The 13,050-nt window shown below is 36.7% G+C and overlaps 1 protein-coding gene across 12 annotated transcripts in view; it reads right to left on the bottom strand.

Moving 5' to 3' along the window:
- Positions 1–13,050, bottom strand: part of PDLIM5 (PDZ and LIM domain 5) — a 219,063-nt gene that overhangs the window by 15,010 nt on the left and 191,003 nt on the right. For all 12 annotated transcript variants that reach the window (XM_042984165.1, XM_042984164.1, XM_042984173.1 and 9 more), the window contains one exon: positions 9,257–9,431. In XM_042984165.1, the coding sequence (XP_042840099.1) occupies positions 9,257–9,431 (175 nt within the window). The remainder of the gene's footprint in view (positions 1–9,256; positions 9,432–13,050) is intronic.

Below are 13,050 nucleotides of genomic sequence, written 5' to 3' on the forward strand. Positions count from 1 at the left end.
TCATACATTCCTCCAAATACTTTTTAAAAGTTCAGTCATTAACTGAACAGCAGAAAATATGGCAGGAAACAAAGCCAGGAAATGCCCTGCTCACACGGAACTTACTTTCTAGCATGGGGACAAAAAACCAAATAATGTTAAAAAAAAAAGTTAGATTTTAACAAGAGGAGGACAATGAAGCAGGGAGGGAAGATAGGGAGACTGTATATATTGGGGGGGGGGGGGGATTAAACAGGTGGCCAGGGACACCTGTTTTAGTAAAGATCTGACGGAGGCAAAGGTGAGCCATGCAAATATCCAGGGAAAGAGAATCCAGGCAAAGGTAACACCAAGTGCACGGGCCTGATGAAGAGGCCTGGGGAGTCTGAGAAACAGCAAGAAGGCCAATGTGCCTGCAGTAGAGGAAACAAGGGGGAAATTGTCAAGTAATAAGGACAGAGAGATAATGAGGTGGCGGTGGGATGGGAGTGACTGTGTAGGGTCTTTAGGCCACTGTAAGGATTCTGGCTTCTACCAACCATTATGGGGTTTCCAGCAAAAGAGTGACATGATCTGATTTATGTTTTATCAGGATTACTCTAGCTACTGTGTTGAGAACAGACAGGTAAAGGGCAAGGGCAAAAGCAGAAAGATACTAGTTGGAAAACAACTTCATTATCCCAGGTGAGAAATAACCATGGCTTGGATCAGGGTATTAGTAGTAGTACAAACAGTGAGAAAGGTTCAGATTCTGGGTCTATTTAAAAGTTAAGAGTTAAAAGGATGTGCTGATAGATCACGTGAGATCTGGGCAACTGAGCAAACAGAGCTACCACTAAGAAGAGCAAAACTGGGAGAGAGAGCATGGTAGGCAGTATTCCAATATGGCCCCCAAGACACCAGTCTTCTGGTGTACATGGCCTGTATGATCCCCTGGTCTAGAGTGTGGGTGGAACCTGCGAATATGATGGAACATCACTCCTGTGACTAGTTTATTTTACCTGGCGAAGAGGATTATGCAGATGTCATGCGAGTTCCCTAATAAGTTGACATGGAGTTCATCAGAGATTGTTTAGGAGTGTGTTAATTTCCACATATTTGTGAATTTCCCAAAATTGTTGGTTAGGTATTTCTCATTTCACTCCATTCTGCTCAGACAACATACTTTGTATGACCATCAGTCCTTTTACATGTATTGAAACTTGTTTTATGGTTTAACACATGTGGTCTATCCTGGAGAACGTTCCATGTGCGCTTCAGAATTTGTACTCTCCTGTTATTAGACAGGATGTTCTATAGATGTCTGTTAAGTTTAGTCACAGTGTTGTCCAAGGCTTCTTGTCAACTTTCTGTGCAGTGTTATACCCATTATTGAAACTAGGGTACTGAAGTTTACAATTATTGTTGAATTGTCTATATTGCTCTCATCTATTCTGCCAGTTTTTGTTTCATGTATTTTTGGGCTCTGTTATTAGGTGAATATATATTTATAATTGTTGTATCTTCTTGATGGATTTAATTTTTTATCATTATAAAATGTCCTTCTTTTCTCTTTCAACACCTTTTTTCTTAATGGCTGTTTTATTTAATATTAGTATATAATGTCACTCCAGCCATCTTTTGGTTATAAAGTTTGCATGATGTATCTTTTTTGTACACTTGTACACTTTTATTTTCAATCTCTTGGTATCTTTTAGCGCGAAGCGTGTCTGTTATAGGCAGCATGTAACCAGACCATGATTTTATCTATTCTATAATTCTTTTAATTAGAGTGCTTAGTCTATTTACATTTAATGTGTAATTTCTGGTAAGTTAGGAATACGAGCACCATTTTGTTATTTTTTTTTTCCTAGATAGTCCTACATCTCTGTTGCCTTTCCTATATAAAAGAGGGAAAGAGGAATTAAGCTCATCAGCTGACAGTGAAAATGGGAAATAAGTTATTACAGGTCTAAGGAGAAAAAAGAAAACATAAAACTGGCTTTCTGGGAGATGGAAAAGTAAACATACTAGAGACATACAGCAGATTTTTGTCACTATTAAGAACATATCTGAGTGACACCTAGATGGCTGAGTCAGTTGAGCATCCGACTCTTGATTTTGGCTCAGGTCATGATCCCAGGGTGGCAGGATCAAGCCCCTCATGGAGCTCTACTCTGAGCATGGAGCCTGCTTGAGATTCATTCTCATTCTCATTCTCATTCTCTCTCTCTCTCTCTCTCTCTCTCTCTCTCTCTCTCTCCCCCCCCCCGCCCGCCCGCCCCATGCTCTCTAAAATAAAATTTTTAAAAAATTAAAAAAAAAAAACCAAAACCCACACCTGAGATTAATAGCCATGAATTTAAAGTGTTTAAAGTGTCACTGGTTAGTATGGTTAGAATGGGTTTCCTTCCAGCCACATCCACCTTCAAGTGTGGGCAAAGAGTAAACCAAGACTTGGTTTTTCCAGCCTAGTGGTTTCAGTTAAGTGAATATGATGAAGTGAGAGATGGGCAAAGGAACTGAGGATGTATGCAAGGGATACTGACTAATGAGTGCCTAAAGAATTCAGACTGGATAAGAAGGGCAGTGAGGATATTGGGACCCAAGGGAACAGTGAGAAGGTATTTGAAACAATGGATCAGAAGTTGCTGGGAGGCAGGGAGTGGTCAAAGGATTGCTAGAATTGAGGTAACGGGGGAGAGTGGAAATATAGGCTGCTGTTCTTGAATGAGGTGCTTAGAAATGAGATTATGGAGGAAATGTAGTTAATGGTAGAGGATATGACTGAAAACTGGTGGCTGAAGTTAACTAGAGGAATCACTGAAGTATAAGATGTCAAGAGAATTGACAGACCTCAATATTAGAAGGATCACACAGATAATGAAATCGCCAACATGGATTTCCATTATTAATATATTTTCATGAGGCAAGATTAATTTTCAATTTTACAACTGTGACAATTTAGAACCTTTGGATATCTCACGATTTTCCTAAGTACTATGATTCAGAACTCCTTACTATGGATATTAGGGCAGTACATATATATTTTTTGTATTACTATAAGGGTACGATGTACCTCTCCTAATGCTTACATTATTACATTATGGTTATCTGTGCCAGGGTTTTGGCTTCTCTATCAGATGATAAAATGTATCAAAACAGGAAGTGTCTCTTAATCTTTATATACTATAGTGCCAGTATGGCAACTAGCGCATGTTTTCTTTTTAACTTATTTATTTTTTAAAATTAAAATATAATTGCATACAATGTGTAAGTTTATGATGTACAGTGTTTTGGTTTGGCATGTTTATACATTGTAATATGATTACCACTCTAACAACAGCCAACACTTTGAAAGTTTTCAGTGGATATTTGTTGTATAAAACTACTGATTTTATAAGTAGGCTATTGAGCCTTATTGTTTGCCATTCCTTTCAAATAAAAGAAATTGGTTTGTTGAAACTAGAGAATTCTCACTTCTTTTGCACAAGTAGGATTCTGGATGTATCTCTATTAAACTTACCAACAACTGATATGGTTGTTGATATGCTGGTTTGTATTTTTTACTAAAGTATAACTGGATTATTTTGCTAGGGCTGCCTTAACCCAGTACCACAGATTGGGTGACTTAAACAGCAGGAATTTATTTTTTCACAATTTGGGAGGTTGGAAGTCACATAGATAATAAATGGTAAAACCTAAATTTGAGTCCAGATCTAACTAATGTTAGATACATAATCAAGATGTTGGCTGGGTTACTCTCTTCTAAGGCCTCTCTCTTTGGCTTATGGATGGCCATCTTCACATGGTCTTCCTTCCATGTATGTCCAAATCTCCTTACAAGAACCCCAATCATAATGGATTAGGGCCCACCCTAATGACCTCATTTTACCTCTTTAAAGACCCTATCTTCAAATATAGGCACATTCTGAGGTACTGGAGGTTAGGGCTTCAACATATGAATTTAGGGGGGCACAATTCAGTATGTAATAGTCACTTCCTTAAGGGAAGGGAATATGTCTTTGATTTCTGTATCACTGGTGCCTAAATGGGGTAGCACACAAAATATTTAATGAGTGTTGCTTATTGAATGACTACATTTCTACATTAGATGAGAAACTGGAAAAGTGAACCCTGGGTCATCTATAGGAGTCTAAGAATGCATGTATATAGTACAAAGTCATTTTGGTGGGGAGGTAGGAACTTCTAATTATTCAATCTATTATTTACTCCCTTCTTTCTCACTCATATACTAACACATTATGAAGAAAAGCAGTCAAGTTATTGCAGGTCTGCTTAAGATGTTTTTCTCCTGATTAAATACAGTAACAAAGATTACTATGTATATATTCATAATAGTTATACATTTATATATATTAATATATCTTGATGTATATTTTCTTTACACAAAATTAGCATCATACTTAAAATCAAAAATAGATTTATGTTTTAATCTTAATATGATACTATAAACATTTTCCTTTCTTTACTGCATTTTTTTAATGTTTATGTATTTATTTTGAGAGAACACATGTGCATGCACGAGCAGGACAGGGACAAGGAGACAGGGAGAGAGAGACTCATAAGCAGGCTCCACACAACACGAAGCCCCATGCGGGGCTTCGATCCCACAACCATGAGATCATGACCTGAGCCAAAATCAAGAACTGGACGCCTAACCAACTGAGCCACCCAGGTGCACCTAAACATTTTCCTAAGTAGTAGTTAAAACATGAATAAAATTTAAAGTTAGATCTGGGCTCAAATTCAGACTCTACCATTTACTTACTATCTGTGTGACTTCAGGCAAATATGTATCTTCTCTGTGTCTAGGTTTTCTCATCTATGAACTGAGGCAATTTTACTAATTGTCTCGCAAGTTTATAAAGAATGAGAATTCAGGTAAAATTCTTAGCACAACATTTGACATATGCCAAGAACACATTAAACAATTATTATTATTATTATTATTATTATTATTATTATCCAAAAAGAGGATCTTAATGGCACCATAATATTAGATGCTGAACATTTGTGTTTTTTCAAACTTTCCACTACAATAAATTTGAAATCTTGGTCTATATGTCTTGCTCATAAATCTTGGCCTAATGTCTTTGGTTGTTCCCTTAAACTCAAGAGCTAACATATTACACCAAACTTTTTTATTTTCAAGTGAAGTTTTAACAGAAAGGGAGAATAAATAAAATCTATTAATAAGGGAATGCTGAGAAACTGAAATGCTTGGTGAAACAAGCAAAAACCTCTCCCTGGGGTAGCTGAGATGGCTCAGCATGAGGAAAGTTTGAAAATCACTGAGCAAGAAACAAATGTTAAAGTCCTCTCTCTCACTGGAATAAACAATGGGTTGCCAGAATGTGATTGTTCTGGTGCTGTGCCGCAGGCAAACACAGAACAATAGCACTGTGGCTATTTCTTTTAAGCATTCCACAGCTAGGAAGAAATTCAAGCCCTATAAATCCTGTATTCTTTCACAAAGATACTAAGCTTAAAGTGAATGGTTCAGTTAACTCCCTGTATGTAATACAAGCGGTGAACAGATTTTAATGCCACTGGGTAGATCAGTAAAGAAATAAGCTAGACTTTTCATAAACCTATCCTATTAGGAAAAATAAAATGTGGTTTTGGCTACATTAACCTGATTTTCTGCTTCCCTATTATACCAGCACTCAACTGTCAATCAAGTCTTAAGTGTAAGAATCAAAGAAATGGTACTTCTATCATAAATGGATTGGAAATGTTCCATAGCAAACTTCTCTTTTTTAATTTAATGTGTATTTATTTTTGAGAGAGAGAGACAGAGAGAGAGAGAGAGAGACAGAGAGAGAGAGAGACAGAGAGAGCGTGTGCGAGAGCACGAGCGGGGAGGGGCAGAGAGAGAGGGAGACACAGAATCGGAAGCAGGCTCCAGGCTCTGCGATGTCAGCACAGAGCCAGATGCGGGGCTCAAACTCACGAACCGCAAGATCATGACCTGAGCTGAAGTCAGACACTCAACTGACAGCCACCCAGGTGCCCACGTTCCATAACAAACTTAATCAAAGCATCAAAAGAATTTCTTATCCATCTATAAAAGGCCACTAACTAATCAAAGTAATGTCTATTTAGGTGCAACATTCATAACTCTTTTCAAGGTTCAAACAAACCAAAAAAATGTCAGGCATTAAATTACATCCAAATAAAATATTTTATGGAGATTTTGGATAAATATGTTCTATAAGAGATAACAGGCTCAATGCTAACATTCAATAATTAAGTTTTCTGAGGCCATCAACTTTGCTAAAGAAATTAAAATAAAACAAAATTTGCCTTAGTTTGCTTTTATTTAAATACTTTTTGAAAATGCGGGAATTAGAAAATACATAAGAGGGGCGCCTGGGTGGCTCAGTTGGTTAAGCGGCCGACTTCGGCTCAAGTCATGATCTCGCGGTCCGTGAGTTCGAGCCCCACGTCGGGCTCTGTGCTGACAGCTCAGAGCCTGGAGCCTGTTTCAGATTCTGTGTCTCCCTCTCTCTGACCCTCCCCCGTTCATGCTGTGTCTCTCTCTGTCTCAAAAATAAATAAACGTTAAAAAAAAAAAAGAAAATACATAATAAAACAATACAAATTATAAACAAATAATGTAAATTACTCTGTGGAAAATAAGATATAAATTATAAAATAATCCTAAACTTCCCAGAGTTTGCAGGTTACAATATTCCCTACTGAAGTATCAAGCCTGCAACCGCAGCTTGTTTTTAAAACAGGTGTCCAAGAGAATGTCACTTGATCTAACGTGTCCTTGCTTTGGTAAGTGATACTGACACTGAGGCCAAGAATAAGAATTATGCTTTGACTAGGTCTCTGAACTGACCACAGTCTATTCAAGCTACTTTAGCATTTGAACACCAAGCAAATATGCTTATGTTAATTACCGTCATGTGATCTTGACATGAATTAATCCCTGTTCCTATTAACTTCCCTAGTAAATGAAGCTTTAATGCTTAACTGATAACAAAGTGCTGGGATAATCCAGAGCAATACAAATTTAACAGATGAGGGAGCAATAAGTAATGGCCATTCATCTTATTAATATAATACATATTTATTTCACATGGCAGAAAGACTGTGTATTAAAATTACATCCTGGCCTAGCGTTAAAACTGAAACCAAGATAGGTAGGGAGGGGTGGGAATGTAATTCCTATTTAGATGTTCATATTTTCTCCACAGTAATTTTTTCACGTGTTGGTACTTATGATTATAGGATGTCACAGAATTTGATAATCAGACAATATGAATCAACAACTGATAGGGTTTGACAGTTCGTTAACCCATCCAGTAATTACTTGCTTACAACAGCATACAAATAGCAGTGACTCCAATCTCCATAAAGGGTATTTTTATTCAGAATATAGTATCCCTAACCACCACTCTAGGTAACCAAAGTACCATAACTTCTAAAAACAAATGTTACAAGTCAGAACTTGTTTTTTATTTGATTAATATTAATCCTAAAAATATAACAACTAAATACAGTTGGTAATTAAAAATATAGTTTTATTTATTGGAACAAAGCAGCACCATGCTAGAATCTATTAATTTAGATATTTCTTTAAGGCACTAACCCTATAGTACTACTTTTAGGAAACTGACTCTACCCAAATTGATATTAAGGCTTGAACAAGTGGGTCTAGAGTCACGCATGATCTATTCAGGCAAAATATCCACAAATGCTTTCTGTGTGTTGGTTATTGTCTAGACTTTGGTTTTTTCCTCCTTTTCCCCATAACTATTATAACTACTCCCACTGCTACTGGCTCGTTCTTATTAAGCAGGAACTCAAGATGGAAAACACATTTAAGTGAAAAAAAAAAACCAGCTTAGCTTACAAAATATTGTATTATAATTCTATTTCTGTAAAATCACAAGTGTCCTTACAGATGTGTGTTTTAAAAATGAGAGTTCAAATACTAGTAGTGGTTATCTTGGAAGGTAGAATTACGTACGAACTTTTATTTTTGCTTTCTGTTTTATTATTTTTGAAACATACAATGAACACTTAAGATGAAAAATCTACTTTATTTTTTTTTAATTTTTTTTTAAACATTTATTTATTTTTGAGACAGAGAGAGACAGAGCACGAGTCGGGGAGGGTCAGAGAGAGAGAGGGAGACACAGAATCTGAAGCAGGCTCCAGGCTCTGAGCTGTCAGCACAGAGCCCGACGCGGGGCTCGAACTCACGGACTGTGAGATCATGACCTGAGCCTAAGTCAGATGCCCAACCGACTGAGCCACCCAGGCGCCCCAAAATCGACTTTATTTTTAATCATGTACTGTGTACTGTGTCCTTGACATATTTATTATTTAATAGTGGGTCAATGAAAAGAATATTTATATTTGGTTCTTAAATAGCAATAATTATATAATAGAGTAGGGGAAAATGCAAGCAAGCCTTAACGTTATTCAACTTTAGACAAGCCACTATTTCAACTATTTCAAAACAGGATAAATTAAAAATGAGGAGTGAGCTTGAAGAGTCATTTCAACCTATTATTTATTACTGCCAACAAGGCGACTCACAGAAGCAACAAGGTCCTGCTGGTGGGATCCCTGCCATCGACATTCATATCTACACCTTCTAACATTTTAGAAATCACTTAAGAAATGCTCAGAGGCTAAGTGGCAATATAGTGCACTCACATAAGATCTCTGGGCCTTTTTTCCCTCATGGAATTTAAGAGACAATAAAACAGATTTGGATACAAAAGTATTTTAAAGAAGCAGGTTATGACCTAATCTAAAATTGAAAGCATTTATGAATAGATCCAAAGGTAATTATATCTTTCAGTACTTAGGTATTCAAAAATCCAATCTTTTTTTCTCTAGGGCTCAAAGTTCTTTACTTTTTCACTAGTTATTTTTCATCTAAATGAAAAGTCCTCACTTTTACAATCTGTAAAAGAATGAAGTTCAGAGAAATAATCTTCAGGGTCCCTTTGAGTCTTAAAATTTTATTACTCTCTGAAAGGCCACATTAATCATTATTTTTTCTTAGTTTTGACAGGAATTAATAACTGAGAAAAGCGGTATTTTTAGCTTTATTTACAGAGTCCAGAATTACTTTTCATTACAAGAGATTCTAAGAAATATATATTTTTATTTATCACTTCAGTGACTACATAAAAATATAGCAAAAATATTTTCACTAATAAAATCTGAAATCATTCAAAATAATAAAAAAAATTAACATTGGTATTAAGTACTTTCAAGAAAATTCCAAAAACGAATAACCCACCTGATGACCTGGTTACAGTGGGCACACATTGGAGTTCGTTTCCCTGCAGGAATGTGCTCAGCTCTTTGCACTAAAGTGCCTTGGTCATGTGACTGGGGCTGTCCCCTGGCTGAGTTGGCTGGTGCTACTGCTCCTGATGAGGCTGCACTGTTTGAGATTCTTCCACTGGAAAGTGCTAGGAATTAAGACACAGAAGAATCAGAATGAGAATAAGCCAAATATAAAGATTTTCTAATATTCAAATAATAATATTACTTTGTAAAATCATCTATTCATATATAGCAACACAGGCCTACCTCAAGAAGCAAGAAAAATCTCAAATACACAACATAACCTTACACCTAAAGGAGCTAGAAAAAGAACAGCAAAGGAACCCTAAAGCCAGCAGAAGAAAGGAAATAATAAAGATTAGAGTAGAAATAAATGGTACAGAAACAAAACAAAACAAAAACCTATGAGAATAGATCAATAAAACTCAGAGCTGGTTCTTTGAAGGAATTCATAAAACTGATAACCCCCTAGCCACGCTTATCAAAAAAAAGAGAAAGGACCCAAATAATAAAAATCATGAATGAGAGAGGAGAGATCATAATCAACACCACAGAAATGCAAACAATTATAAGAGAATATTATGAAAAATTATATGCCAACAAACTGGGCAACCTGGAAGAAATAGATAAATTCCTAGAAACATAAACTATCAAAACTGAAATAGGAAGAAATAGGACATTTGAACAGACTGATAACCAGCAAAGAAATTGAATTTTCAGTAAAAAATCTCCCAAGAAACAAGTCCAGGGCCAGATGGCTTCCCAGGGAAAATCAAACAAACCTTTAAGGAGAAGTTAATTCCTATTTTTCTCAAACTGTCCCAAAAAATAGAAATGGAAGGAAAATTTTCCAACTCATTCTATGAGGCCAACATAACCTCAAAAATTAGAAATACCAGGGGTGCCTGGGTGGCTCAGTCAGTTAAGCATCCAACTTCAGCTCAGGTCATGATCTCACTGTTGGTGGGTTCAAGCCCCATGTCGGGCTCTGTGCTGACAGCTCAGAGCCTGCAGTCTGCTTCTGGTTCTGTATCTCCCTCTCTCTCTGCCCCTCCCCCACTCGCACTCTGTCTTTCTCTGTCTCTTGAAAATAAATAAATGTTAAAAAAGTTATTTTAAAAACAGAAATACCATATGATCCAGTAATTCCACTATGGGGTATTAACCCAAAGAAAACAAAAACAGTAATTCAAAAATATATATGCAACCCTACGTTTTCTGTTGCATTATATACAACAGTCAAAATATGGAAGCAACATATGTATCCATCAACAGATAAGGAAGATGTGGTAAAGATATATAATGGACTATTATTACTCAGCCATAAAAAGGAATTAAATCTTGCCATTTGCAACCACACGGATGGACCTAAAGTGTATTATGCTAAGTCAAATAAGGCAGGAGGTTGGGGGGATGGGAGAAATAAGTGGAGGGGATTAAGAGATATAAACTTCCAGTTATAAAATAAAGTCATGGGGATGAGAAATACAGCATAGGGAATATAGTTAAAAGTATTGTAATAACATTGTATGGTAACGGACGGTAACTACATTTACTATGGTAAGCATAGCATAATGTATAGAATGGTCAAAAACCACTATGTTATACACCTGAAACTAATATAACATTGTATGTCAACTATACTTGATAAAAATTTTTAAAATAATAATAATTATTTTCAGGGAGGAAGACACACACATTTCAAGATAACGGGTTAGCTTTGGGAAAGACACAAAGGAAGTGAGTAAAACTGCAAAGGGGCTTCAATCACATCTGTAATACTGTATTAAATATTAAAGCAAAAGCAGAATTATATAAAAAAAAAACCTATTCATTTGCTTATTCACTCACTCACATTTATGGAGACACTATGTATCAAACACTGGACTGTGACTACAGAAATAAACAGAAAAGAAAATCAAGGATTACAACACAGTGAAAGAGTCTTAAAATTTTATTACTGTCTGAAAGGCCACATTAATCGTTTGTTTGTTTTTTTTTCTTAGTTTTGACAGGAATGAATAACCTAGAAAATTGGTATATTTAGCTTTATTAAGTCTGGAGTTACTTTTCATTACAAGGGATTCTAAGAAATGTGTGTGTGTGTGTGTGTGTGTGTGTGTGTGTGTGTGTGTGTGTGTTATACCTATATATATAAATACATACAAATATAAACATATAAGTAAATATATATAATGTGTTATAAGAAAAGCAGAGTTGCCTCTGCTTCCAAGAGGAGATGCAGTTAAGCTGAGTATTGACAGCAATGTAGTTCTACTCATCTAGACATCTCTGCTAATATTCAGATAGATTTAACTCCTAGTACATCAGAGGCACATTAAATATCCCAATGTGTTGCAAGATAATAAAAATAAAAATGAACTCAATGTATTACCTCTCTTCCTGTATTCTCTAAGTAGACTGTAAAATCGGTCACCCAGTCATATAAGGTAGCTACTTAAGAACCATTCTAGGACCTTCCTCTCTCTCATCTGTGGTAATAATGGGTCCTGCTGATTTTACATCACAAGTACTTCTTGATTTTGCCCGTCATCACCCATTCCGACAATACTGTCCTGGTTTAGGTCCTAAATCTCTCCCACCTTGCTGGTCGCCAAAATGTCTTATCCTTCAATGCATCCTCCCAACTGCCACCAAGGACTGAAATCTTATCAGGTCACAACTCTGATACACTACTTCAAGCATCTCCTTCTTCTCTGACCACTGAATGTAGTCCGTGCTTCTAAGCACTGCATTCAGGGCCCTCCAAGTGCTCTCTGCCTGTCCCACAGTCTCACTGCTCACCACCCTCTGCCTCAGTCTTCATGCTGCAGCAATGCCCAATGCCCCAAGTTTTCTTGTCAGTCCATCTATGCACAGGCTGTCTTCACTGTCCTTTCTCTCCCCTTCTCTCTATTTACCTAGTAACCACTACATAGCATTTAAGATTCAACCCAGAAGTCAACTGCTCTAAAAATCTTCCCTGAAGTACCTCTCCCCACTGCCCATGCCACATAATCCAGATTAAATGTTTCTCTTTCACATTCCCATAATTTTCTGTGAATAACTTTATTACTGTTTCTACTTCATATATCTGTGCCTCTTCCTCCCCAACTAAAAAGCAAGCTCCCTGAGGGCAGGAACTATGCCTTATTCCTCAGCCTAGGAGCTAATACGGTGTCTGGAATAAATGAACAAATGAATCAATGAATGAACTGGAATCAATACATAACTGAATGGGGCGCCTGGGTGGCTCGGTCAGTTGAGCGTCCAACTTTGGCTCAGGTCATGATCTCACGGTTCATGAGTTTAAGCCCCACATTGGGCTCTCTGCTGTTAACGCAGAGCCTGCTTTGGATCCTCTGTCTCCCTCTCTCTGTCCCTCCCCGACTCGTGCACACATGCTCTCTCTCAAAATAAATAAACATTTAAAAAACATAAACGAATGTAAAAACTGTGACAACCTGAAACCAACAGGAGGGCTGCTCCTTACCCACAGGCAATTATGATGTAGTAGAAAAGACATATATTCAAAAAACATTTAAAAGGACTCTTATTTATAATAAATAAATAATAATATAAACTCACTGCATGTGTGTGTATTGACAGGATTCATTTTACAGCTGTGGTTTTAACTGGTAAGATTAATTGGGCTAATTGAAAGAATAACTCTCCCTTACCAGAATAAAGCCTGTTTGCAATGATGGGCAATTACAGATTCAGAAACCCAGCTTTTATAAACAC

This window comes from Panthera tigris, chromosome B1 (genome assembly GCF_018350195.1).
Source record: "Panthera tigris isolate Pti1 chromosome B1, P.tigris_Pti1_mat1.1, whole genome shotgun sequence".
NCBI classification, from domain to species: domain Eukaryota; kingdom Metazoa; phylum Chordata; class Mammalia; order Carnivora; family Felidae; genus Panthera; species Panthera tigris.